Genomic DNA, 26,755 nt, shown 5'->3' on the forward strand with positions numbered 1-26,755 from the left:
TAATCATTAGACTAGACCGGTAAGTGTTACCTAAGTAGCACCTACGATAAACAGCGTTTATGTGGGGGCTGTCGTCAAAGCAGTCTTCTGTGTTCTAGGTCATCTGCTCCATCCCAAGGAGTACAGTCAGAAAGCGGGAGTGAGAAACGGGTTTGAAGGGGCAGTGGCGGGAAAAGATACGAGACTAGAATAAAATGCTTGAGTCTGGAAAGAGGAAGCAGCCAGTGGAGGGAGGGCAGCTACCACCAGTCAAAACCCACCACTGCCCTAGTGATGGGCCGCCACTGAGTCCACGGAGAAGTGTGGTGTTAAGAAAGGAGGTGTCACCATCCTCCAGTTAGGAGAGTTGGTGCGATTACAGTGTGCTGGTCAAGCAGGAAGTGAGCACTGTTACACAAGAGCACTTCGTGGAAGGAACCTTAAACAGAAATTAGAATATTAGTTTTCATTTGTAAGAGTATTGTGAACTGTGTGTGTGAACATGGACAAACCACTTAAATTTTAGGCCTATCTCAAAAGAGCTGAAGTTGCTGACATACAAATCCTGTGTTACCTGACATTTCCAATGCTGGGTAAATGCCAAAGAAGAGATGGCATCTTTATATTCAAAAGACACTTGCACCCCATACTCATTGACGTACCATTTGCAGTGACAAAAATATAGACGAGGCTCAGCAGGGGAATGTGGATAGAGACGTTGAACCAGTCAGTTGTCAGGGCTAAAAAAAGCAACCATTGATCTCTTGAGGTAACATCTTACAGGAATGTCCTGCATCTCTAAGAGATGCTTTCTTATTGTGTAATCTTTAGATTGTTTGTTGGCAGAAATTGCAAAATTTCTGTTTAGATCATATCTTGAGTAAAGTTTTATACACACACACACACACACACACACACACACACACACACACACACACACAGTTATATATAAAAAAATTTTTTTTTCCTGAGACAGGGTTTCTCTGTGTAGCTTTGGTGCCTTTTCCTGGAACTCACTTTGTAGCCCAGACTGGCCTGGAACTCACAGAGATCCGCCTGCCTCTGCCTCCTGAGTGCTGGGATTAAAGGCGTGTGCCACCACTGCCTGGCCAAGTTATATTTTTATTTTAGGTAAATTTCATTTACTGTGAGCCATTATAAGGTGGTCTTCCAGACAAAACAATTTAACTTTACACCTGTATTTGTAATTTTCTTTTCTTTTCTTTTTTTTTCTTGGTTTTTCAAGACAGGGTTTCTCTGTGTAGCTTTTTGGAGCCTGTCCTGGATCTCACTCTGTGGATCAGGATGATCTTCCTGCCTCTGCCTACCGAGTGCTGGGATTAAAGGTGGGCGCCACTACCACCCAGCTGTATTTGTAATTTTTAACTTTTTTTTTTTGTTGTTGTTGCTTGTTTATTTGTTTAACCAGGGACTGAAGAAACCATATAATCCTATACTTGGTGAGACTTTCCGTTGTTTATGGATTCATCCCAGAACAAACAGCAAAACGTTCTATATTGCTGAACAGGTATGAGAAATGCTAACTTGGCACATCACTGTTGTTTAGCTTCTTCTTAGGGAAGGTTTGCTAAGCATTGATATTCTAGTACTGAATGCTACTCCGCAACACACTGATGATCATTGTGTTGTGTGGCTGCAGTCAAGATGTCAGCCAGTTTATACTTATCCTTACTTTTGGCTGGTGTGGACGATTGCTCTCCATGATCACCCCCATGGCAGTTGTGAAGGGAATTTAGATTCTCAGCATGTGGCCCCTCTGTACAGTTTTTATAGCACAAAAACTTGTTACTCGGAACTTTGGGCGCTTATGTGGTGTGCATGCATGCGAGAGAGAGGTTGGGGTGGGGAGAGGGAGAGAGGGTATCCTGAAAGCCTCCCCCATGGAAGGCATATTATAATCTCAAGTTAGAAATGCTGTATTATCATTCCCACACAAACTGGTTGATTCACACCCTGCCTTGGAGTGTGAATGCCAGGAGGTGGATTTCCTTGGAGACAGAAATCTGGACTGCAGTCATTAACATTCATTGGTTGCTTACCAGCTGTTCCTTCTTACTCATTCTTAGATTTGAACTTTGGATGCTAGCATAATAGTAGGCTTATTTTGTTCAATGTCATGATCTTTCCTGTGCCCAATAGGTGTCCCATCACCCACCAATATCTGCCTTTTATGTTAGTAACCGGAAAGATGGATTTTGCCTCAGTGGTAGCATCCTGGCTAAGTCCAAGTTTTATGGTGAGTTTTCCCTTGTTCTAAACTGTGCTTTTCCAAAGTGTTTTCTGGTAAGTTTTTGTCATTTTGGCAAAGAATTCATGTCATTTAGGCATCATCTGTACTCCTGATTGCTGTTTAATCCTTGCACATTTTATCTGACCTCATCGCATCCATGGAAAGCATCACTTATGGACAACACAGTACGGCCTCCATCTCTCTCTCTCTGACCTCATCGCATGCATGGAAAGCATCACTTACGGACGACGCAGCAGGGCCTCTGTCTCTCTCGTGCATGCTGGTCTCTTTTCTCTTCACCCTCATCAGTTGTTGAGGGTTGTTGCAGTCTACCTGAGGGGACTGATCTTTCTCTTTGAGTCTGAGTATCGAAAGAATCCAGTTGGGCCCTGGGTCATTCAATAATGGTCTTTAACCTCAGGCCAGATAACATACTATTGAAAATGTTTGTGAGTACAGGAAAGGAATGTAGAAAAATGTGCTGTTAGTGGGAAACCTTAATACAATGCCTTTGACAATTGAAAGGAAACATAGTCAAAACTGTATAGTGGTAGAATTTCTCTCTAAATGCTGTTATTTGGCTTTCTAATTTTAAAGATATTTAAAAACTCAGAGAATTAAATTCAACTAAAGAATTTTAAACCTGAGAGAAAATAAATATAAAGGTAAAATAGAAAAGATAAAGTGTGCACACAGAAGTCTAAATTTTAATTCCATGAGAGGCCAGTCAGTCATAAACTAGTCTGTGACAGGAAATGTAAAGTGTAACCGCTTTCCATAAGGAGCATGGCACATGCCTTTATGTTTGTTTGTTTGTCTGTTTCTTGATTTTTATTCTTGTATTTTTATTCTGTGTGTACTGGTGCTCTGCCGTGTGTGTGTCCATGTGAGGGTATCAGATCTTAGAGGGTATCAGACAGTTGTAAGCTGCCATGTAGGTGTTGGGAATCAACCCTGGGTCCTCCGGAAGAGCAGTCAGTGCTCTCAACCTCTCAGCCATCTCTCCAGCCCTAATTTAATGTTGTTTTTTTAAAAAGTTATTTATTTCTATTTTATGTGTACTAGTGTTTGCCTGCATATCTGTGTGAGGGTGTCCGATCTTGGTGTTTTACAGACAGTTGTGAGCTGCCATGTGGGTGCTGGGAATTGAACCCGGGTCCTCTGGAAGAGTAGCCAATGCTCTAGCCACTGAGCCATCTCTCCAGCTCCGCCTTTAGGTTTTTAAAGATGCTCCCCCTACTTACTTTTCTTTTGATTGGGGTTGGCTGTTTTTTCTTCAGAAGCTCCACATATTTTGTATTGATAATACCCCTCCCTCTGGCTTCAGTCCCTCCCCCACCCCAGCCACAGCGTAGGTGACTTGAGTGGGTGTCGTTCCATCCCTATAGACTGTAGACATTTTTTACTGAGCACCAGGTGCATGGTTTATGTTCAGGTGCAGCTTCTGCACTTTGCTTTCTTTTTTCTTATGTGTGAATATGACTTATGTGCATTGGGGCTAGCTAGCTCTTTATAATGTGAACGAATCCAGAGTTCACAAAAAGAAAATTCTTACTTTTTCTTCGAGTAAAGACATCTGAGGAGATGACGTATAATTTATGAAGTAGCCTGTTAGCATATATCTTGTGGTATCTCTCATGCTGGAATCTATACATGTTGATGTAGAGGCGGGGGAAAGTCATGGTTGTGCATAAATGTTTGCACATTTTATACAAATATCATGACATTATTTCTAATGGCTCATACTGACTCATAATGGTTCACCGATAAACCGAACCTAACATCAATTCCTGTAGACCTCTTATAGCTATAGAATACTGATTATCAATTTCAAAAAAGTATGCTTGATGCAGTAGTATAGACAAATCTGAAAAACATGTGCAAGGTGAAAATAAGCCAAATATAAATGACATATTTTAAAATACAATGATAGGAAATGTCAGTGTTTCCCTAGGGGTAATGGGGGCCTTTTAGGATGATGGTTTAGGCAGGTAGGCAAGCAGGGAGATAGACAGACAAGTGAACAGGGATCAAACCCTGGCCTTGTGCATGGCAGACAGGTGCTGCGTTACTGAACTGCATTCCCACCCCTCGGTCATTTGAGATGGTCTTTCTGTGCAGTTCAGGCTGATGCAGAGTTACTGAACTACATTCCCACCCCTCGGTCATTTGAGATGGTCTTTCTGTGCAGTTCAGGCTGATGCAGAGTTACTGAACTGCATTCCCACCCCTCGGTCATTTGAGATGGTCTTTCTGTGCAGTTCAGGCTGATGCAGAGTTACTGAACTGCATTCCCACCCCTCAGTCATTTGAGATGGTCTTTCTGTGCAGTTCAGGCTGATGCAGAGTTACTGAACTGCATTCCCACCCCTCAGTCATTTGAGATGGTCTTTCTGTGCAGTTCAGGCTGATGCAGAAGCCCAACCCTGCTGTGCCCACTTCCCAAATGTTGATGCAGGTATGTGCTACCAAGCCAGTTCTGTGGTGTAATTAGGAATCCTCTATGTGGTACCACATAACTATCACACTTAATGCTGGGAATAGGCTGTTTGTTGTATGTTAGCATACTCCATTAAAGATGCAGATGTTAAGGAAAAAAAGACATAGAGACAAGCTAAAAGAAGTCACTGGCATTTTATCACCTGGATTATGCAGATTTTTAAATCATTAATAGGATTATTGAATCAATTATAAATATTTAAAACTTTAGACTTACCTATATGTGACCTAGAATTAATATTTTGATTCAGAAGAGTCAAACTAGATTGTATAATGAAGCAGTGTGGGGGACCAGCCCCCACATTTATTTACCCCAGGGACTCTTGAGGAATGAGGGATAAGAGACTTTAGTTAGAAATAGAGGGAAGAGAAACAGATAGAAAACACAGGATAGACTTTGGAGGGCCTGGATGCTTATCCACCGGCCCCGAACTTTATTCCAAAGGTCCATTTATAACAATGCTAGCGGGTGGAGCAAAAGACGTCCCCCTTGCTAGTTACAGTCACCTGGTACCCAGGCCCATGGACCAATCAATCTCTCATGCAGTCCTGCTGGGTACAGCCACTAGGAAACCTAGTGGGCTCCAACAAAGCAGTATTTTGTTGGCTATTGGACATGTTGGGATTTTTTTCATTTGACTTTCCTAAACAAATACCTATGTATGCCTTTTGAAAAGACTCATAAGATTGGGAATATAAATGAAGTAATGTTTTATTTATAAGGTGATGAATACGTGTTGTTACACATGAATCATGATAGAAGTGTTTTAAATATTTCTCCTGGAGAAATGTAAATGTCCCAAATATACTTTGTTTTGAATTGGTCATATTAGTTTTGTGAAATTTAATTTTTTTTTTTTTTTTAAGGAAACTCACTCTCCGCGATATTAGAGGGAGAAGCCCGGTTAACCTTCTTGAACCGAGGTGAAGATTATGTGATGACAATGCCGTATGCTCATTGTAAAGGTGAGTCTCCACTCACAGCAGCTCTTCCTGGGTTTTTGGTTTTGGTTTGTTTTGGTTTGGTTTTTGTAAATAAATGTATGTGAATAGAATTTGTTTTGTTTGAGATAGTCAGACATATGTGTTTGAAATCCTTGGCCCATAGTTCCTTCAGAGTATTGCTGTTTGCTGACTATTTCTATGGTGAATTACTTCACACATAACAGTCATGCCTATTTTTGTGATACATACCTTGTAAGAAATTTAGTTATAATAATGGAATTTCCTTGCTTTTATCTTGTGTGAAAGTTTTGAAATTAAATCAAACTACTTATTTTAGAATCCTTAAAAGATACTTTACGTACTCTTGCATTTACACCCTCTATAATGTTTAATCTGCTATTTTTCTCTTTTTTAATAATTTATTTTTATTTTATGTGCATTGGTGTTTTGACTGTGTGTATGCCTGTGTGAGTGTCAGAAGCCCTGGAATTGTGGAGTTACAGACAGTTGTGAGCTGCCATGTGGGTGCTGGGAATTGAACCCGGGTCCCCCAGAAGAGCAGTCAGTGCTCTTAACCGCTGAGCCATCTCTCCAGCTCCATCTGCTATTTTTCAGTGCATCAAGTCCTTTCACTGTTTTTCTGCACTCTCATTTGACAGTCTCTCCATTTGGGTTTGGGTTTTGTTAATTTATAACCTTGCAGTATAGCTCAAGCTGCCCTTGAACTCAGGATCCTCCTGCCTCAGTCTCCCTAGTGTTGAGATCACTGATATGTACCGGAACACCTAGCTTATATTTGGGAAAAAGCTAGATAGTGCTCTGAGCTTTGTATCTAGTTCTTAAGATAGGAATGACCGTGCAATACCTACAATTTTAAGTGAATAAGAATCAGTTTTTAATCTTTTTATTGATTCTTTGTGGATTTCACGTCATACATCCTGACCCCACTCATCTCCCCGTCCCATTGCATCCATCCTCTGCCCTTGCAACACCCCCAAACAAAATTTAAAAGTCAAAACATCACCAAACCCAAATAAAGAATCTCGTCCGGGGGGCTGCAGTGTGGCTCTGGGAGTCGCACAGCTCACCCTTAGTCCATCCATCTTGACTTGTGTTGTTGCTGTGAGGCAGTGGTCTGCTTTGAGGCCTCTGGATCTGCTGCACCCTTGATCCTGGGCCCTCACGGGGAATTCTCTTGAGTGTCCTGTTGTTGCCTGTGCCATGGAGATCCTGCAGCTTTGGATCTGCAGGACCAGCACCTTCACATGCTCCAGCAGCTCATAGATGAGGTGGGGCTTGGGGTGGGCTACCTTAGCACAGCTCTAGTGTGCTGCCCAGGCGACGTGCCATGCCCACTCTCGTGTGCTGCGGATGGTGAGGGGCAGGACCGGCTCTCCCACTCTTGTGACCCAGGGACCAGCTTTTTCTGCCTGCAGTAGGTGTGAGGGGTGGGGGAAGGTCTCTCCCTCGCCCACACCACCCCATGACAGGCTGTGGGGCCAGCTCTCCACTCTTTTGTCTTCAGGCCGGCTCACTCGAAATGCTACCATTGGGACAGCTCTGCTGTGCTGCCCTGGGGAGGTGTAGGGCCTGCTCCCCAGAGGGATGCAGGTGGTGAGCGGCAGTATTTTTAAATTTCATATCATTATTACATCAGTGCCCAACTAGCAGTGAGGAATTTTTTTCCACAGTAGTGTATTTCCCACTGTGCTAAAATAGGAAAATTTTTAAAATAAGAGTTTCTATGTATTTTCTATATTGCTAAGTTCCATGAATTATTTTATAAAGTAGGAGTTCCATAGCCAAATAATTATGAGAAACATTTCATAGTCTGTTTCCTTGCAGAAGTTAACATTGTGTGTTTATTAAAGGCCAACTCAATTGCCTAATTCAATGAAACGTGCACTTGAACTAACCTGTTCAAGTTTCTTTAACTTAGAATGTGTTTTGAACACAGAACCTGTTTTTGAGGTTGTTTTTTCTTTGTTTGTTTGTTTGTTTGTTTGTTTGTTTTTGCTTACCTGGAGTTGGTCCTTGTTATTTGTAGTAATTACATTGTATAAAGTGACAACAGACACTGAATTGGCTCATACTGAACTGTGCTTTCAAGGGAAGGTAATGAGGCTCCATTATTTTCAGTCTCTTACTCCAGTGTTCCCACCAGCTAAGGGGCACATGACCTTGTACTGTGTGTGCTCACATGGAAAGACACTGAACAGTCGTGGTGGGTTACTGACTGACTGCCAGTGAACTGTCGGTGAACACTGTCCCTCAACTGAAGGAAGCGTTAGCATGGGTTCCTGTGGAAGGTCCAGCATAGCTTTACACTTCAGAACACTGTACCACAGCACCTCAGTGTGCCCTGGGTCGGCTTCCAACAGCGAAAGCACCAACCAAAAAGCACAAAGGTACAAAACACATGAACAAAATATCAAGGAGGACTGTGTTTTTCGGACTCATCTCATTGGCCCGCCTCTGCGCTTTAAATAGAGTGGAAACTTGCCAGCAAGCATGATGTGAATATGCTCTGTAGGTCCTATAACACTTTGTCTATATTACATGTGTTCCGTTGATGAGGCAGGAGGTCTCAGATGCAGGTTTCTCCTGGTATATCAGATTGCAGAGCGCCGCTTATTTCTGTCACCCGCCCCCTGTCCTCAGCTTTTGTCAAGTTTCTCTTTTCTTTAGGTATTCTCTATGGCACAATGACACTGGAGCTTGGGGGAACTGTCAACATCACCTGTCAGAAGACCGGATACAGTGCAGTACTTGAATTTAAGCTAAAGGTTGGTAAACGATGGTGTCACCTAATTAAGGGGAAGCTGCGTTGCAAATACTGAAGAAAAAATAGAGATTAGTTGCAGAGTAAGAACTAAATATAAAAACATGGATTATGCCAGGTCAAAGAGAAATGGGTCCAGGGACATTCTCTGAGTGTCTTGGGACAGCCTGAGACAGCCTTGGAAGATACAAATTAACATGAGAGCCACCATTCCTTATTTGAAATGTTAATGATAAAACTTGATGCTATAGAGCAAATAAGACTTAAGAAATGATTGAAGTATCTCTGTGAATTAAAACAGTGCTTTAGAAAACCCCAGAAGGTAGATCTGAATTGAGAGACTCGGGTTGCATACAGTAAGACAATTTCATATTAGTTACTATTTCTGTATAAAAAAAATTGTTTTAGCTCACATGCTTAAGAATGACCATGTGCTACTCCTCATCAGATTTTCAAAAAAAATTATATGGGGAATATTGGAGATGGTTTTTCTCTTTAAAAATGTTGGACGTCAGGAAATCTTGGAAAATATGAGTGATTTAGTTGAGACCAGAATCCACTGAAGACTTGCCCACTTATGCGTCTGATGCCTGAAGGCCGGGACTGTTGTTCCTGTGAGGACCTGTTGATGTGGCCTTTCCATGTGACTTGGCTTCTTGATAGCATGGCAGCTCTAAGGCAGCTGGAGGTCGTCTTTAGCGGCACACTGAGGATTCAGTTGTCTCCCATCATCACTGGTCTAGAAGCCAAATTACATGCACATCCTCTGTCTTCATTGAAGAGCTACACACCCACTCAGGCTCGGGAGGAGGGCGGTGACGCACTCTCGGTGGGAGGCTGGCAGAGGTCTCCTTGAAGAAGAGCTTGGGGGCTGGAGAGGAAGTGAGCAGGTGTCAAGAGAGCCATCTTTGGAAAAGTCTGTCTGCCTCAACAAAAGGGAAACTGGAAGCCTTGTCACAGTGTCAGTTATCATTTAGTACGCTGTGTTCAGATAAAAATAGGCACTATAACAATAGGTGTTGCTAATTACTTCCTTGTTGATATGCCAGTGACCAGAATCTCTTTCTAGTGAAAAGGCGTTCTTGAGTATTATCTGATGCTGTTGTGCCCTTTACTTGATAAGAGGGTTCTTAAGCAGTTACTCATGTCATTCAGTACCAAAGCATCAAAACTGTGTCTCTAAGGAAAGACATTAGTAAGACAGTGTAGGGACCCAAAGTGTATTCCTTGTGATTTTAGTTTTTGAAGGATTGTTTTCAAATTTTTAAATCCCCTCTGTTTTCTGAGTTCTTTTTCTTGGTGTGTCACCACATTGATGGGGCTCAGTCCTGAAGAACAGCACTGAGATTGCAAAGGTCATAGATCTTTATACCTGGGTCATCTTTCTGAATTATTTAGATTTCATAGTCTGTTTTAGATATATTTTTCATGGTCACAATTCAAATTAAATTTTTAAAAAAGTCTCTAATTTAAATTTGAGTCAGGATTTCACTGTTTTTACTTTCAAGAATATGGTAACTATATAATTATTTTTTCTTTGATGTTTGGTTATCTGTAATATATGCAAATATAAACTAAAATGCTCAATATTTTCTGTTTTAAAGCCATTTCTAGGAAGTAGTGATTATGTTAACCAAATATCAGGGAAACTTAAATTGGGAAAAGAAGTCCTAGCTACTTTGGAAGGCCATTGGGTAAGTACTTTTATATATTAGCATTGCAAAAATAATTTTATCTGATGGAGAAAATGGACAATTATATTGTAAAAGTATCACTAAATAAACTTCATCTTAAAAGCGGATATTTTGGGGGCTGAAGAGATGGGTCAGCGGTTAAGAGCACTGGCTGCTCTTCCAGAGGTCCTGAGTTCAGTTCCCAGCAACCACATGGTGGCTCACAACCATCTAAAATGAGATCTGGTGTCCTCTTCTGGCCTGCAGTCATACATGCAGACAGAACACTGTATGCGTAATAAATAAATAAATAAATAAATAAATAAATAAATAAATAAATATGTTTTTTTAAAAAGCGGGTATTTTGGTATTGCTCTGCTGCCAGTGACACTTTGTTTTATAAATGTTTTATGTTTGTAAGACATTTAAATGAGTAGAAGTCGTACAGTACTCGCTGTGTACGTTAAGAAGGTAGCCCGTATTTATCATTTACTACTTAGTTGGACTTGATGAAATCAGTACGTAGTTACCCATTTTTCATCGTATATGTTTATTTAATCTGTGTGTGTGCATGTGCCATGGCACACGTGTGGAAGACAGGACAGCGTACTGGAGCCAGTGCTCCCGTCCTACCGTGAGGGTTCCAGGAGTCAGGCGCAGGCCGTCAGAGTTGGCAGCAGGCACGCACCTTCGCTAGCCATGCTGTCTGGCCGACACGTGCGTAAGATGTGCCCATTTGAAAAGGAGGGAGCCAACGGCCGGAGCGTCTGCATAGTTGGCAGTGAGCCCCGGGCCAGCTGCGCAGAGCTCTGCTGGTCCAGTGAGAGTCGGGTTTCTGTTGGAGGAAGGGGGAGGTGCAGTGGTGTGTAACAGCAGTGGCTTTGACCTCATCTCTGCCACCCAGACTCACACCTGTGTACGTTCTTACCAGGAGCTTACGCGACTGAAGCGGAGTATGGTGTATTTCTTAGGTGCATTTTCACTATAAACACTGAGTATGTGCTATTCTGCAAATAGTAAGCAAATGCAGGAAGAAAAGGAAGCCAGGTTTAGAGACTCAGCCAGTGGCTACATAGGTTCCGCAAAATGTTTTTTAAATTTGTGTGAGTGTGTTGTGTGTGAGTGTGTGTGTGAGTGTGTGTGTGTGTGTTTCTCTCCTTTCACTGTGTGGGTCTCAGGAATAGGTCATCAGCGTGGTGGCAATTACTTTACCCATAGAGTCCTCTCCCTGGACCCTGAAAGATGTTGACTTCCTATCTGAATATTATTTGGAACAATGATAAAGCCATCTTTGTCATTTTATTTTATTTTGAGACAGGGTCTCTTATGTTGCAGCCCTGGCTGGCCTCGAACTCACAGAGATCTATCTGCCTCTGCCTCCTGGGTGCTGAGATAAAAGGCATGTGTCACCATACCTGGAAAAACAGGTGTTCTAAAAACATCAAATGTCTAAGGTTGAGCTCAATTTTTGATGCTTAGTCTCCGAAGTTTTCCAGGGATTTGATTTTCTGCATTGTCCACAGCATCACACCATGTTCTTCTGCAACAGTCCAGACAGGAGGCTTGAGACTTTGCCCGTCATGTTTGAAATTTGTTAAATGAAACTTCTAAAACCTCATGAGCTCTCTGTGTAGTCAGCCGGTTTTTCTAGTTGATTGGAATGACATATTTAAACTACTGTTTTCATACAAACGGAAAGAATTTGGGACTTGGAGAAATGCACTAGTTACATTTGTTTTAAAATATTTTCAAATTTAACAGCAGGAAGAATTTATTAGTGTATTGCTATACTTTGTAGTCCTCTTCTAAATAGAAATAACTATTGGTGTTTAATTCCTTCCAATATAGGATAGTGAAGTTTTCATTAATGACAAAAAGACTGATAACTCAGAGATTTTCTGGAATCCGACACCTGACATTAAGCAGTGGCGATTAATAAGGCACACGGTCAAATTTGAAGAGCAGGATGATTTTGAATCAGAGAAGTAAGTCTACCTTTTTTTTTTTTTTTGTTAGCTAACCTTATGAACATTAAGGAGTATTTCAAATTGCATAATAGTGTAGTCACACTATTCTCTATCTGCTGTTGAGATAATTCAGCAAGAGAGTTTGTCATTCGTGTGATTGAGGGCATTCTGTGTTGGTGTAGATGGCATAAAGACTTCATAAATCATCTTGCTTCTCTGTGGCTCAAAACTAAAATGTCCTGTTTTTTCTCTCGTCTACTCCAGTGCTCTATATTTCTGTTTGCATAAAGTTATAGAACAATTCATGTTCTCAGTTTCTCCCTGGCATCTGCTTTCTGGTCTGGTATACACTGTGGAAAGGTGACATGGATAGAAAACAGCTACTCTTGTTCTGTCCTCTTGAGACAAGAATAGTGCCACTCGATGCCCTGGGTTCCAAGGACTTAAATTAGTAGGCAGTGCCATGGTTAATGCCATTGCTTCGTTTTAAGTCATGAAACTCTTTGCAGAACTCCTAACACTTTTGGATAAACTTGCTGTTTGTATCTCTTTGTGTCAAAGAGTCCTGTATAAACATTGCTTACTCTGCACTTGATACCTGGGGGTCCTTACTCTGTGGTCCTGCTTCTGTGAATCAAGTCTACATGACTGTATTTTCTACCTAAAATACAGTTGTCAGCATTGGAAAATATGTATGCATCAATTTTTAAAGTCCTATTTCAGGTGTAACCACATGATGCTCCCTGTCCAAAGGGATATGCAGCCATTTTTGATGTGTGTATATAAGTGAACATTTTTTATTTTTTAATATGGAGTTTCATGCAGAGCAAAGTGGCCCTGAATTTGCTGTATAGCTGAGATTGACCTTAAACTATTATTACTGACCCTCTCACTTCTACTTCCCAGTACTGGGACCATGGACCTCCTCTGCCCGGTCCAGCTCTACATATTTTAAGGACGAGGTAATAAGACTTAGCTGACTCTAAGTGGAAGACATAGAAAATTAGCCTATGTATAACAAATTTCAAGGCCTGTTTCAGTTCTGACATGTTGCCCTCTCAGATGGATGAGATACAGATGTTGTACTCTCATTTAGCTGGTGAAAAAGCTAAATTTTAAAAGGGGAAATAATTTTTCTCATGCTGTTTTTTGGTACATCAGTGGTTCTTAACAGTATTGGTGTATTTAAATCTAGGAAGCATTTAGAGTCTGTTCCTATTCCTAGAGACTGAATTTCAAAGTTCTCTGATAATTCATGCAGCCAAGCTCTGGGGTGGATCATCCTGAGGCCTGAGCTTCCTAAGTAGTGTGCGTCAGAATCATCTAAAGAGCTATTTAAAAATGTAGAATACCTTGAGGACTTCTTCACTATAGTCCTGTCAGCCTCAGTCAGCAGTTTTCACTGTGTTTAAGAACCCATGGAATTGATTTCTCTTGCCAAGAAGAAATTAGCCCTCACTTAGTGGTGGTTGCCGGTTCGAGGCATTGGGCTTTGTTTCTTGACTCATTTCTAAGCATATAAGCGTAAGCACGGTCAAAGTAGACATCCACGTGAGCAGTGTTTGCTCCCAACAGAGACTAAAATCTGTAGAGATCTGATTGTCTGAAATATTATTTTTACATGTCTATTAGACTCTGGCAGCGAGTAACAAGAGCTATAAATGCCAAAGACCAGACAGAAGCTACTCAAGAAAAGTATGTTTTGGAAGAAGCTCAAAGACAAGCTGCCAGAGATCGGAAAACAAAAAATGAAGAGTGGGCTTGTAAGTTATTTGAACTTGATCCACTCACAGGAGAATGGCACTATAAGTTTTCAGAGTAAGTAATGTAAACGTTTATTTCAAAAAATATATTAGCATAATTTATTACCTTTATATTTCGAGTATATTTATTATCAACATAGGAATTAGGGTGAACTTTTATTTTACAGACTTTTAAAATTTATGTGTGTGTGTGTATGCCAGCTTTTTTGAGTTTATGAATACCATGTGGGTGTAGGAACCCATGAAAGTCAGAAGAGGGTGTCAGGCCCTGGGACTGGAGAAATGGATGGTTGTGATCCACTGTGTGGGTGTTGGGACCCGAACTCTGGTTCTCTGCAAGAGCAGTAGGTGCTCTTAACCACTAAGCAACCTCTTTAGCCCATAGTGAAAAAAATTTATTTTTATTCATTCTTTTATTTATTTATTTGAGACAGGGTCTCACTATGTAGCTCTGGCTGTCCTGGAACTTGCTATAGAGACCAGGCTGGCCTCGAACTTAGAGTTCCACCTACCTCTGCCCAGTGCTGAGATTAAAGGCGGGCACCATTATGCCTGGCTTCATAATGTGAAATTATTTACTTTACATTCTATCATAGTAGTTCGTTTTCCAAATAAGCTAAGAATTGAAAGAGTACATATAGACAAATCTTAAGATTAGAACAGCCTTTATAATTACTTAATGAAATTAAGTTCTGTAGCTATTTAAATATCTTTTTTCTATTTAGTACCCGACCATGGGACCCACTTAATGATATGATACAATTTGAAAAGGATGGTGTTATCCAGACCAAAGTGAAACATCGCACTCCAATGGTATGTAACATAAAAGTAGGTAGGTCTAATGGGCTTATAAATTTCCTATATCTTTTTTTCTTTCTTTTTTCCTTTTTTGTTTTGTTTTTTATTTGTTTGTTTGTTTGTTTGATTTGGTTTGGCTTTTCGAGACAGGGTTTCTCTCTGTAGCTTTGGAGCCTGTCCTAGAACTTACTCTGTAGACCAGGCTGGCCTCAAACTCACAGAGATCTGCCTGCCTCTGCCTCCCAAGTGCTGGGATTAAAGGTGTGCGCCGCCGCCACCTGGCTCAAATTTGCTAAATCTTTAGTATCATGACAATTACATCGAAAATTTAAAATTTTAGGTTAGTAAAGTGACATCACAGGCAGCTTCAAGCTCTTGACACCCCAAACACCCCCCCCCAAAGAGCAGAATCTACCAGAACTCTCCAAATATTCAAACATGTGCAGCAATTAAGGGAATGAAGGACCAGAAGGGGCTTCCAAGCGGCGGGAAGACATCATTATAGTATTGTAGAAGTCCTTGCCTCACCTCTTCCTGGGCACAGCTGCAGTCCTGTGAGGTCTGTGTTCCAGTGTAAGCCCCTGATGCCAGAAGGAACAGCAGACCTCACACGCGCTCACACGCATGCACAAGCGAGGGCACACATGCAGGCACGTGCACACCCCACCTCTGGGGTACCTTGAGGGCATGTGTGGAGGCACTCATTTCTGACACTGTCAGCAACAAGAAATTATACAAAACATGAGAGCTGAAAAGTGCAGAAATGGGAAGGTTGTGCTAGAGATCTAACAACAGATTTAAGTCGGTACAAGGCAGAGTCAGTTATGTAAGAGATAAAACTATTCACATTATCCAGTGTGAGAAAGAGAGGGACAAATGGATGAAAAGTAAACAGACCCTTAGAGACCCACAGGAGCACCCTCTGCTGGGTTGTATGAATTAGGGAGTCCACATGATCAGGGCCAGAAATGCATGAAACATGCTTAATTAAAGGCTCCAGATGCCAGACTACACTGATGAATGACTCTGGCAGCATTGGGGCTATAAAATGGACACACAAATAACATTTGTGTTTCTATATAGTGAGGAATTGCAAAAGGAAATTAAGAAAGCAGTTCAGTTTATAGTAGCATTCAGAAGAGTAAAATCCCGACAATAAATGAAACCTAAGATGTGGAAGGCTTGTGCAGTGAAAACTGTAAAGCATTGCTAAAGAATTTCAGTAAGACATGAATAAGTGAAAAGAGTGCCTATTTTCTTAGGCTAGAAGAGTTCATGTTGGTACCCCAAAATAGTGCTACCTCAAAACAGTCTGTAGAAGTGGAAGAGCTGATCCTCAAATTCATATGGAATTGTGAGGGTCTCTGCATAGCTAAAACAATCTCTTTTTTTGTTTGTTTTAGGGCAAAGTCATAAGACATATTTTCCATCCCACACAGTAATCAAAGCAGTCATTTTGATATAAAGACAGGCTTCGTATATAGGCCAGTGGTATAAAATGAGTCCAGTTTAAACCCATAAAAGTTACATGTGAGGGGCTGGACAGATGGCTCAGGAGTTAAGAACATTTGCTATTTTCCCAGAAGACCTGGGTTCCATTCCAAGCACCAACATGGCTGCTCCAACCATCTATAGTTCTAGTTACAGGGCTCTGCACTCTGTTCTGGCTGCCTCAGATAGTGCATGTATGTGTGGAGACACCCTCAAGTAAACACGTATACACATAAAATAAGTGTTCAAGGGAGGTTTGAAAATTATTTTAGATAATTATTTCTCCCACTCCTTGGAAAAATACTAACTAGTCTCTTGAACAAATGGTACTGAGCCATAGCCACTGACTTCTACTGTACAAAAAGTAACTTAGAATGGATCTATATATAAAATGAGAGGTGAGACTATAAAATTCTTAGAAAACAGTATAAGTCATCATGACCTTGTCTTTGGAAGTAAGACACTGAAAGCACTAATAGCAGCAGCCACCAGAAAGCTGAACTATGGGCTATCGAGAGCTGGCTCAGCAGTTAAAAACACTTGCTGCTCTTGTAGAGGACCTGGGGTTGTTTCCAGCACCAGCTCTCAATTTTCCGTAACTCCCACTTCAGGGGCTCTCATGCCCCCATGTGGCCTCTGCCAGCACCAGGCACACGTGTGGTCTATATGTAATTTCAGGAAAGCACCCACGCACAAACAAGTCAGTGATCTCACTTAAACATTTTAAGCATCAGATGATGCCATGAAGAAGGCAAAAAGACAAGTTACAGAATGAAAGAAACTATTTGCTAATCATTTATCTAACAGCGTTTAAATATCCAAAATATTTAAAGAATCCCTGACTTAATGAAAGACATCCTGGTTTTAAAAAAAAAAAAAAAAAAAAAAAAAAGGCAAATGACTAGATTAAACATTTCTCCAAAGAAGATACACAAATGGCCAAAACCACATAAAAATGTTAATATTAGTATATGAACTGCAACTCAAAATCACAATTAGTTTGTCTCTTCCCACTTAATTTGTGATTAAAAATTAAAATAGGAAATAAAGTGTTGGTGAAGATTCGGGGAAACCAGAGCCCAGCACGTTGTTGATGGGAATGTAAAACTTTGCAGCTGAGGGAAAACACGGTTTAGAAGGTCCGAAGAGAGTATGGAATACCAAATGGCCACGTGACCCAGCTCTTCCGCTCCAAAAGAGTTGAAAATCAGAAGTGGAAATACGATGGGACCGTATTCATTGCAGGCTATTCACAGTGGCCGGGAGAGAGCAGCAGGGCAGGATCCTTTGGCGGATAGGTGCATAAACAAGGCAGTCTGTCCGTAGAAGGGGATGTTCATCAAATAAACATGCTATAGAATACTCCGCTCCATGCTGCGACACGGACAGACTCTGAAGGACAAATGTTCTACGGTTTCTAAGTAGGCAAATTCTCAGAGTCAGAAAGTAGATTACAGACTCCCAGTGACCTGAGGAAGAAGAGGGTGAGCAGTTACAGAATCTTGAAGATAGCTATGGTCAACATTGAGATGATTACTGCTAGCAGGTTGTATGTAGTAGTTTTAAAATGGCGAAACTCTATCATATATACGTGCTATCACAATTTTAAATTGCAAAACTTTTGTTTGGATTTATTTTTTTTAGACAGGGTCTCACTATGTAGTCCTGGGTTAGCCTGGATCTCACTGTCTAGACCATGCTGTTCTCAAACGCAGAAACTCACCTGCCCCTGCCTCTGCTGAGATTGAGGTGTAAAATGTTTTTAAATTATGTCCCACTGATATGGTGGAGACACATGAGACGTGCACTTCCTTCTAAATAGACTACAGGTCACAGTGAGTCTTCATACATCTGTGTATGTATGAAGTCTGTATACCGGTCAGGAATGGGAGGGAAATTACTTCATACATTTCTTCTTTCTAATCTTTGTGCCCAGGTGAAATCCACTAAGACAGTGGAATGCTAAGTGCAGTGTGTCTTACTTGTTAAATTTCATTAGATTGTGCTTTGATTCCCAAGCATCACATCATCAGTGGTTTTGACAGTTGTACAGGTGGTTTAGTTACAGGATATGGTGCAAACTCACCTAATAGTAATAAGATTTATTTCAGGTTAGTGTTCCAAAAATGAAGCATAAACCAACAAGGCAACAGAAGAAAGTGGCGAAAGGCTATTCTTCCCCAGAGCCCGACCTCCAGGACTCATCCGGAAGTGAAGGTAAAGAATTTATCACAGACTGTTGACTGTGAGCACATTTTAGAGAAATCTTTTACTGTGCTGGTAGGTGTATGTAAGTGGTTCTCAAATTAGCTGAAGAATGTGAGCATTTGTATGGAGACAGGAGGCCGGTGTGTTGCTGTTTCTGACTAAACGAGCTGACTCTGAGATAACGGCATGGGGATGAAGAAGGGTGGGATGCAGAGAAAAACAAAACAAAACGCTACAGTAGCAACCCTTTGGCTTTTCCGTGAAAACCTGTTGATTAAATTAAAAAAGCAGATTTGAAGTTTTGAGTCAGTTTATGTTTCAAAAGAGTTTCTCGTTCCTGAATTAACTAGTAGTGTTGGAAGATGCAGACAAGTGAGAATATAAATGTGTAAACTGCTAGATTAAATAGTGTCTTCACCAAGTCAGATACTGTGTGGACTGTCTCAGACTAGATTGAGATACAATTAAGGAGGGATTAAGGTAACGTCTTAGACATTGAAGGAAACTGAAAAAGTAATTTTTAAAAATCTGCTTAAATGCAGTGTCTGAGTTTACACTAAACTAGGGAGCCTAATTTACCTACAGAGGCAACACTAGAGTAATACATAGTAAACATAAGGACATAGATGATAAGTGATGACGAGCTTAACAGAAAGGGGTGCAGTCTGGCTTGGGGAAGGTTCTTGGACGATCCCTGATGAGTTACTCGGCTGTCCAGTGACAGCTCCCCCAGGCCTGGAACATACCTGGGATAGCATCCTGAACTAAGCTGGCAGTACAGGGATGTGGGTGATAGCGGAAAGAGAATGCTGCAGTGTTAGTCATTTACAACAGAGGAGACCAACAGGAACTCTGAACCTTGGGACTCATTAGTCTGCACAAGGTCACAGAGATCACCGATGGGTATGTGGAATAGTACCTCGTGTAGAGATATTTTTAGTTCTTTCATTGGCTTTCTTTTCAGTACCACTGTATTTCCTGTAATATGTCTGCCGCTGCTTATTGACCACTTGCTACCTTCCAGCTGTGTGGACTTGGGGCAGTCCTATTAACCTTAGCTGAAAAAGAGAGACCTGGAGGGAGATGTGAGCACAGCCGGAAAGGGATGAAGTTAACAGTAGCTGAGCTCTTCAGATCTGTGCCAGCGGCAGGGGGCGAAGAGACTATTATTTTCCCAAAATTAATACAGATTTTAAATGAATTCTTTTTGCCTGTTTTAATGAATTTAAAAAATAAAACTGATTCCACAAGTAATTTGTAACCACTCTATGCAGTTTTCCAGGTTGGGTTTGATATGTTTGAGACTTTAAAAATGCAGAATATTTATCTTGTTAATCTGTAGGCCATTCAAACCAATGTGTAGAAAAATGTTTATTATACAAGTCATTAAATTCAACTATAGATTGTGACTACAACTTGCTTCTAAATGTCTTTTAGCTCAGTCTGTTAAACCGAGTACACGAAGAAAGAAGGGGATAGACCTGGGGGACATTCAGAGTTCCATCGAATCCATAAAACAAACCCAGGAAGAAATTAAAAGGTAATAGATTCTGACAGAGCCCGTTGTTTGTGCCCAGAGGAGTAAAGACACCGTGGAGGGAAAACATGCCGACTTTCCATTCTGTGACACTGCTAAGGTTTAAAAACAGAGCCCTGGCCCTGGTGCCTGAAGTCTGAAGCTTACAAATTCCTCCCACACTGAACTCCAGGGGAGATGGAGCTGTGAGATCCCCCCCCCCCCAGGGTAAAATGTTTCACTGCTAAGGAATGTAGCTGTGTTGGGTGTGGAGGTAGGGTTGTTTCTGAGAAAGCTGACAGACTTGCTTGTTCCTGTGGTTCCCCTTTGTGTATGGCTAATGTGTAATTGTATCACTTAATGAGCGCGCGCACACACACACACACACACACACACACACACACACACACACACACACACCACTCTATGATCTAGCACCTAGCAGTTATTAACACTTAACAGAGGGGCCTAGAGGAAAGGTGTTTCTGTTCCTGTTTCATTACGGAGACTAGCTACATGAGCTTTAAAAATGTTGACTATTAAGCCTTCCTGCTTTTTATGCATGCATCACTCAGCATTGGATGTAAGTTCAGGGTAATTAAATATGAACAGTCTTTCTGTTCTTGGAGCTGCAGTTTTATCTTCAGCCTCTTTGCTGTTCCCTGGACCTGTCCTGTCCCGTGCTTCTGTCATATGAAGCTTCTCATGTCTTCCATGCCATGTGTGCACGCTCATGTTTGGACCATTGCCCATTCTGCAGTTTGCTTCTCAGATGGCCCTTCTTTCCTTTATTCATCAAGAAAAACTCTGGCCAACACCTGTGATGGTGCACACTCAGTCCCAGCACTCAGGGCAGAGACAGGCCAGCACGTGTGATGGTGCACACTCAGTCCCAGCACTCAGGGCAGAGACAGGCCAGCACCTGTGATGGTGTGCACACTCAGTCACAGCACTCAGGGCAGAGACAGGCCAGCACGTGTGATGGTGTGCACACTCAGTCACAGCACTCAGGGCAGAGACAGGCCAGCATGTGTGATGGTGTGCACACTCAGTCACAGCACTCAGGGCAGAGACAGGCCAGCATGTGTGATGGTGTGCACACTCAGTCACAGCACTCAGGGCAGAGACAGGCCAGCACGTGTGATGGTGCACACTCAGTCACAGCACTCAGGGCAGAGACAGGCCAGCATGTATGATGGTGCACACTCAGTCACAGCACTCAGGGCAGAGACAGGCCAGCACCTGTGATGGTGTGCACACTCAGTCACAGCACTCAGGGCAGAGACAGGCAAATCTCTCGCCTGCTCTAGGTAGAGCATTGCAGGGGGTTGAGATGGGAGGGAGGCACACTGTCTCAAAAACAGAGAGAGAGAAAAGAACATTTCTGCATACCCATTAGGTTGCTTTCACATGTCACCTTCTTGCAGCCCCGTGACCATTTACCCTGCCCTCCTCTACAGGAGCTGGCCGGACTTTCCCTCCGGCCTCCTTTGGAGCACCCTGCAGAGTTGCTCTCAGGTGTGCTGTTGGCCCCTCTGGACTGTTAGCTCCCTCAGAGCAGCCAGCATGACCTCTTGGATATCATCAGACCTTAATCAGGCCTTAAATTGGTGTCCACATTATATAATTTAATTTCATTATATGTGTAAACCTATTTGGTTGTGTTTGCCGCCTTTTTTTCATAGCACAATTCCAAAAAAAAAATGTAATGGTGATTGACTCATGAGTTGCTTTTAGCCAAAAACATTTAAGATGTCATGAAGAGACTATATTTCATGACTAAATTCACATTTTTTTTTTGTAGCAGAAGAAAGCTATTGAGTATTCTTCAATTTGAGGTTGTTAGGAATTCTGTTGCATTTTTTTCCTTTTGGAATTTTTCCTCCACTCATGTCTCTCAATTAAAGATAAAAGAAACTTAGTCAATTAAAAAGCAAATTACCTTTCTTAAAACTACTGTAATAACAGAGATGATAATATATTTTTGTATTAATCTGTGATGATTCTCTTTAATATGTCATAAAGTAAATACAGTGTACTTAAAAGCACATTAGCCTGAATTCTGGCATCTCAGATCTTGGCTAGAGTAGTAATTGATTGAACTAGTTACTTTGTGACAAGATAATCATTGTAACAATGATGTTTTGTACTAACACTTCTGAAAAATAATTATCAAATTTATTGTTTATTTTGTAGAAACATTATGGCTCTTCGAAATCATTTACTTTCGAGTACACCGGCTACAGATTATTTTCTGCAACAGAAAGACTACTTCGTCATTTTCCTTCTGATTTTGCTTCAAGTCATAATAAACTTCATGTTTAAGTAGTCGTTCTCAACAGTTGGTCACTGAACTGGAAAGATCAGATTTGGCCTGGGACCAGTGTTCAAATTGGTTTGCTCTTTAGTAAAGCATCACAATCTTTCTAAATCCAACAAACAAAACTAGGAGATAAATGTAGAAGTGTCTGCTACTTTTCACATCTCTGTCCTTAAGCAGAAACAAGAGCTGTTCTGTTTGGTTGTTAAAATTGGCTATGTGTTAAGTGCCAGAACACTTGTGTGAGACTGTGCCTACATGTGAGTATAGTAAATCCACATGTGTACACAAGAACTCTTACCTGACAGTAGTTTCTGTGTGCTACCGTATGTTAGGAGATATTCTGATACCATTGTTCATAACAGAAATGCCATCAATCTTATAAATATATGTATAGTCAACTATTTTCTTCAGAAGACTGGCATACAACCTTTATTAAGGAATTACAGTGGGGAAATGATAGATAATAGATATATTATGACTAAGTCAATACATTATACTGTTAAAACCATCTCCAAGGTATCTAGCTCAGTTGTCTTAGAAACACCAAGAAAAAAGTGTGAGTGGTCAGAATTAATATATTGTGAGGAATAAGTAGAAAGTTTTTAAGAGTTTACACAAGATTTTCTAATCTCTAGAACTTAATGTTACACATGTAGGTATATCCGTAGTTATATATATATATAATCTATCAATATTAAAGACTGGTCTGTAGCTACATGGAGCTGTGTGTTACAGTCCCACCTTAAGTACTTGCTGACAAATGGTCAAGTTTGTTTGCCATCCTTTCCTGGTTTTATTAAGTCAGCTAGTCTAGGACATCATCCAGATGTTGTCCAGATGTTAGTGTTTATAGGGTATGTGAAATCCTGATCATTTGGTGTTTCTTTATGGAAAACATTTTAGCATTCATTTTGACACTGGAGTGCTCAGTGAGTAAATAGAAGAGAAAAATTCTAATATTTTACTTTAGAAGCAAAAAAAAAAAAAAAGGCAGTAAGAAAAGACACTGCAGTGGCCTTTATTTTAAGAACATTAAAATCAACTTGCTTAAATGTGCAATAAGTTGAGCATTTGAGAATATGAAGTTAGGAAGTTTATCATCTCCTTCCATCGTCCTGTTTCCAGCCACAGTTCTGTACAAGCCCTTTTGTCCAGGCTCAGGCAGGTTTTGTTACTAAAGGTTTTTGCCTATTTCTTCAGTTTAATATTTTGACTCTTTATTATTGTCAAAAAAAACCCCACTTCTTTAAAAGGTTAATTAAGTTTTGGGACATGTCATAAAATTTAGATTCCTCCAAACTACAGGTTACAGAAAGTTTATACAGTGAAAAATTCAGAAAGAGCTGTTGGTCTGGCTCCACCTGCCCTCAGCTAGGGAGAGGTTGAGGTGCAAGTCAGTCCACTGAGATGGGGCTGCAGTCAGCTCTGTGTGAGGACTGCAAAGCCAAGAGATGACTGCTTCATTGCTGCAGCTGCTTATAACTATCTCCTGTACCTTCGGGTCCCACGAAAAGCCATTTCCCACACAGTCGGTGTTAGCAAAACAGTGCTGTACTTCATAGGAAAATATTTTAAACTTTTAACAGCGTAAGCAAGGTGTACCTGTCTCCAGTATTTCATTATTATGGAGTTTGGGGTTATATTTCATATTTGTCAATATATTTTTTGTATTTCATATTCTACTACCAATATTTTGCTCAACTGCCTGTTCATTGATGTGATATTTTGTAAATATTGTACAACTTGATCTTTATATGATTTTAAATTAGTATTAATTTATATTATATATAACTTAATTGGTTGATCACTAAAAGTTGTTTCATCGTTAAACCCTGAGATGTTCAATTGTTGGTGACCTGCCTTAGGGCTCTGTCTTACTCCTTTGTATTGTCATATGTGGTCTGAACAGTGCTTTATTTGTATTGGCATCTGAGACTGGAAAGGTAGTTGTTTTGTTTTTTAATTTCACTTCAGAGCTGATGTTAATGGGTCCTTCCTTACCCAAGGAGTCAGAAGCTAATGAACAGGGTGACTTTCTTACACACTGAAAGCTAATGTTCAATCAGATGTTTCTCTGACGCTTTTAGTTGTAGGAGTTTCTTTCTGTGAACTGAATACAAAACTCAGGAACTGGTGGATTCTTCTAGAAGTCCTTTGAACAGTGTAGAGTTGACCTTGAGTCTAGCCAGACTGTGTGACCTGACTTTGAACATTCTGATTTGAGGGTTATCTTTCTTCAGAAATGGTTTCATATTGTGTGTGACTCACTCTTGCATACTGTCTGAAAACTCCACGCAGTTTGTGACGCTATGACCAGTTTTCTTCATTTACCTAAAACCTTGTTTGCTCACATGAACATTTAGATGAGTAGTAATAATTATTGACATTTTCATCTTTCGGGTGTTAAATGTCTTTAGTTGTCCCCCCGTTTAGAGAGACATTGCTGGTTAGGAAATACAGTCATAGGCATACGAGATGTTAGTGTGCTGCAGCAATGGACGTTTAACCAGTTCTTATTGCTGCTTTGTGTGTGTGTGTGTGTGTGTGTGTGTGTGTGTGTGTGTGTGTGTGTGTGTGTGTGTATGACTTAGAAAGGTACAGTGGCCATCTGTGTCACAGCTCAGTTGAGAGCTGCATTCCATTGAACAGCTGGCCTCGTAAGATACAATCCTCATTTCCTATTTCATGCTTTTGTGCCTTTAAGGAGATACTTTTATTATTTTGTGTTACAGAACTACAGTGTGTTCCAAGTATTCGTGGGCTTATTTGTCACAAAAGGTCATTTCTCTGTGTCATTTTATTTCCTTTTCTATAGCTGAAGACGATGTAAACAGTCATGCTGTACTTTTATAAGGGTTTGTCTCGTTACCGATTTCAAATATATTCTTACTCAGACATCATCGAAGTAAACTTAATTCTGAGTATTGTAAACAGTGCCTTTTTGATGGAATTCACACTGTTTTGGGTGTCAACGCGTGCCATATTCACAGAACCTTGTGGAAGGCAGTTTTAACTTTTTGAAGAATATCTTCATCAAATTTTAAAAAACAAATGTATAAAATTCCATCTTTTTCCGGTGTTTAGCATTTCTAGTCAGCAGTAAATAGTTTTGTTTTGCTTTCTTGTCTTATGTACAGGGATGATGGCATAAGATGAGCCATACATGAGCCTACAGGTTACTTTGAATTATGTTAAATATAAATAAAATGTTCATGTTTATATCAAACTTTCCAAATTGACCTATAGGAGGAACTCCCATAATTCAATGAGTTTACATTTCAACCTCTTTGTTATTTGACTACCTGTATAAAGAGATTCTTTAAAATGTAAACCTGCCACCTCTGCATAAGTTGGTTTCATTTTGTTACGTACTTTGTGGGTTTAGTATATCCACTTTTTGTTACAATTACAATACTATTTTGTTACAATTTTTAATTGAAGATGGACTGTTAAAATTGTACAGGACCAGGGTCTATTAATAAGATTAACATACTTAGTGAGAGCCACAGGAAAACCTTGACAAAAATGAATGTGTTTATACTTTATGAAGTATTTAGAAAAATTAGCCTCTTCATTTATCATGAAAGTTATTTTAATACCATAATATTGAAACTCTTTATTTGAAAAAAATTGCCATGAAACCTTTGAATGATGAGCCACAGACCTTCAGTTGGGTTTATATTCACCTTTTGGCATGTAAAGTACACATTTAATTTTAAATACATCAGTTAATGGCTGTTTATAAAGTCAAGAACTACCACTGGTCAGTTTTGTATGATAGGCAGTAAGTGTGTTGTTACCCACAGTTTCAGTTAAATTCTCTTAAGGTGCATAGTAAAAGTATAGATAGTCACAGGCGGTTTTGTAATGTATACATTTCTAATCTATTATTCCTAACCTGTCATGTTTGCAGAGAGAAAAGAATTTTTCTAATGATCTGTAAAATTATGTTAACTTCTACAAGTAGGTATTCTAAATAAACTTTTTTTTAAAAGCAATCTGATCCAATGACTCCTGCTGATATAATGTAGTAACTAAATTAATCTTCTCTCATTTTGCTTTGTTTGGGGGTGTGTATGCAAAAGGGGCAGGCTTGACAGGGATTTAACCGAATCCCTAATGTATGTTTTTCTAAATAAGTGGAAATTATACATATTTCATACATTAAAAATGAGGCTCAAAGTTTCTAGATGACCTCAAGAACTAAACAGTAAGAATGAAAGCACAATCTTTCTGAAAAGCTAAAAACGTTTTGAATCATGTCTACACAGTGCACTCAAGTAGAAGCATGATTGTAGTATTTAAATGTTTGAAATAACCCACTACTTAAGTCTATATTCCGATAATGACAAGTGATGAATACAACAAAAGCATTACCATTGAACATTTAAATGTTGTCCCCTCTAGTCACCTGTTAGTGAGGAGTCCATACTGAGTAAACCTCAAATAAACTCCAGTATAGTTTGACTCCTGGTTTCCTCCTCCTTTCTCCCCATTCTAGCTTACCCCTTAGAATCCATTTGCTACTTCTAGAAATAACAGAATCTACAATGTTCTGCC

The 26,755-nt window shown here is 40.3% G+C and overlaps 1 protein-coding gene across 16 annotated transcripts in view; it reads left to right on the forward strand.

The window, feature by feature from the left end:
- Nucleotides 1-26,193, forward strand: part of Osbpl8 (oxysterol binding protein like 8) — a 140,023-nt gene extending 113,830 nt beyond the window's left edge. For 10 of the 16 annotated variants that reach the window (XM_076553888.1, XM_042263424.2, XM_042263427.2 and 7 more), the window contains 11 exons: nt 1,409-1,507; nt 2,140-2,236; nt 5,597-5,695; nt 8,363-8,460; nt 10,061-10,150; nt 11,978-12,114; nt 13,729-13,914; nt 14,585-14,687; nt 18,260-18,365; nt 19,794-19,896; nt 22,069-26,193. In XM_076553888.1, coding sequence (XP_076410003.1) covers nt 1,409-1,507; nt 2,140-2,236; nt 5,597-5,695; nt 8,363-8,460; nt 10,061-10,150; nt 11,978-12,114; nt 13,729-13,914; nt 14,585-14,687; nt 18,260-18,365; nt 19,794-19,896; nt 22,069-22,201 — 1,251 coding nt within the window. In that variant the 3' untranslated portion in view covers nt 22,202-26,193. The remainder of the gene's footprint in view (nt 1-1,408; nt 1,508-2,139; nt 2,237-5,596; nt 5,696-8,362; nt 8,461-10,060; nt 10,151-11,977; nt 12,115-13,728; nt 13,915-14,584; nt 14,688-18,259; nt 18,366-19,793; nt 19,897-22,068) is intronic. The other 6 variants (XM_042263428.2, XM_076553890.1, XM_015993267.3 and 3 more) reach the window with 1 other exon arrangement.
- The last annotated feature ends 562 nt before the right edge of the window (nt 26,194-26,755 follow it).

Source organism: Peromyscus maniculatus, chromosome 18 (assembly GCF_049852395.1).
Source record: "Peromyscus maniculatus bairdii isolate BWxNUB_F1_BW_parent chromosome 18, HU_Pman_BW_mat_3.1, whole genome shotgun sequence".
Classification (NCBI taxonomy): domain Eukaryota; kingdom Metazoa; phylum Chordata; class Mammalia; order Rodentia; family Cricetidae; genus Peromyscus; species Peromyscus maniculatus.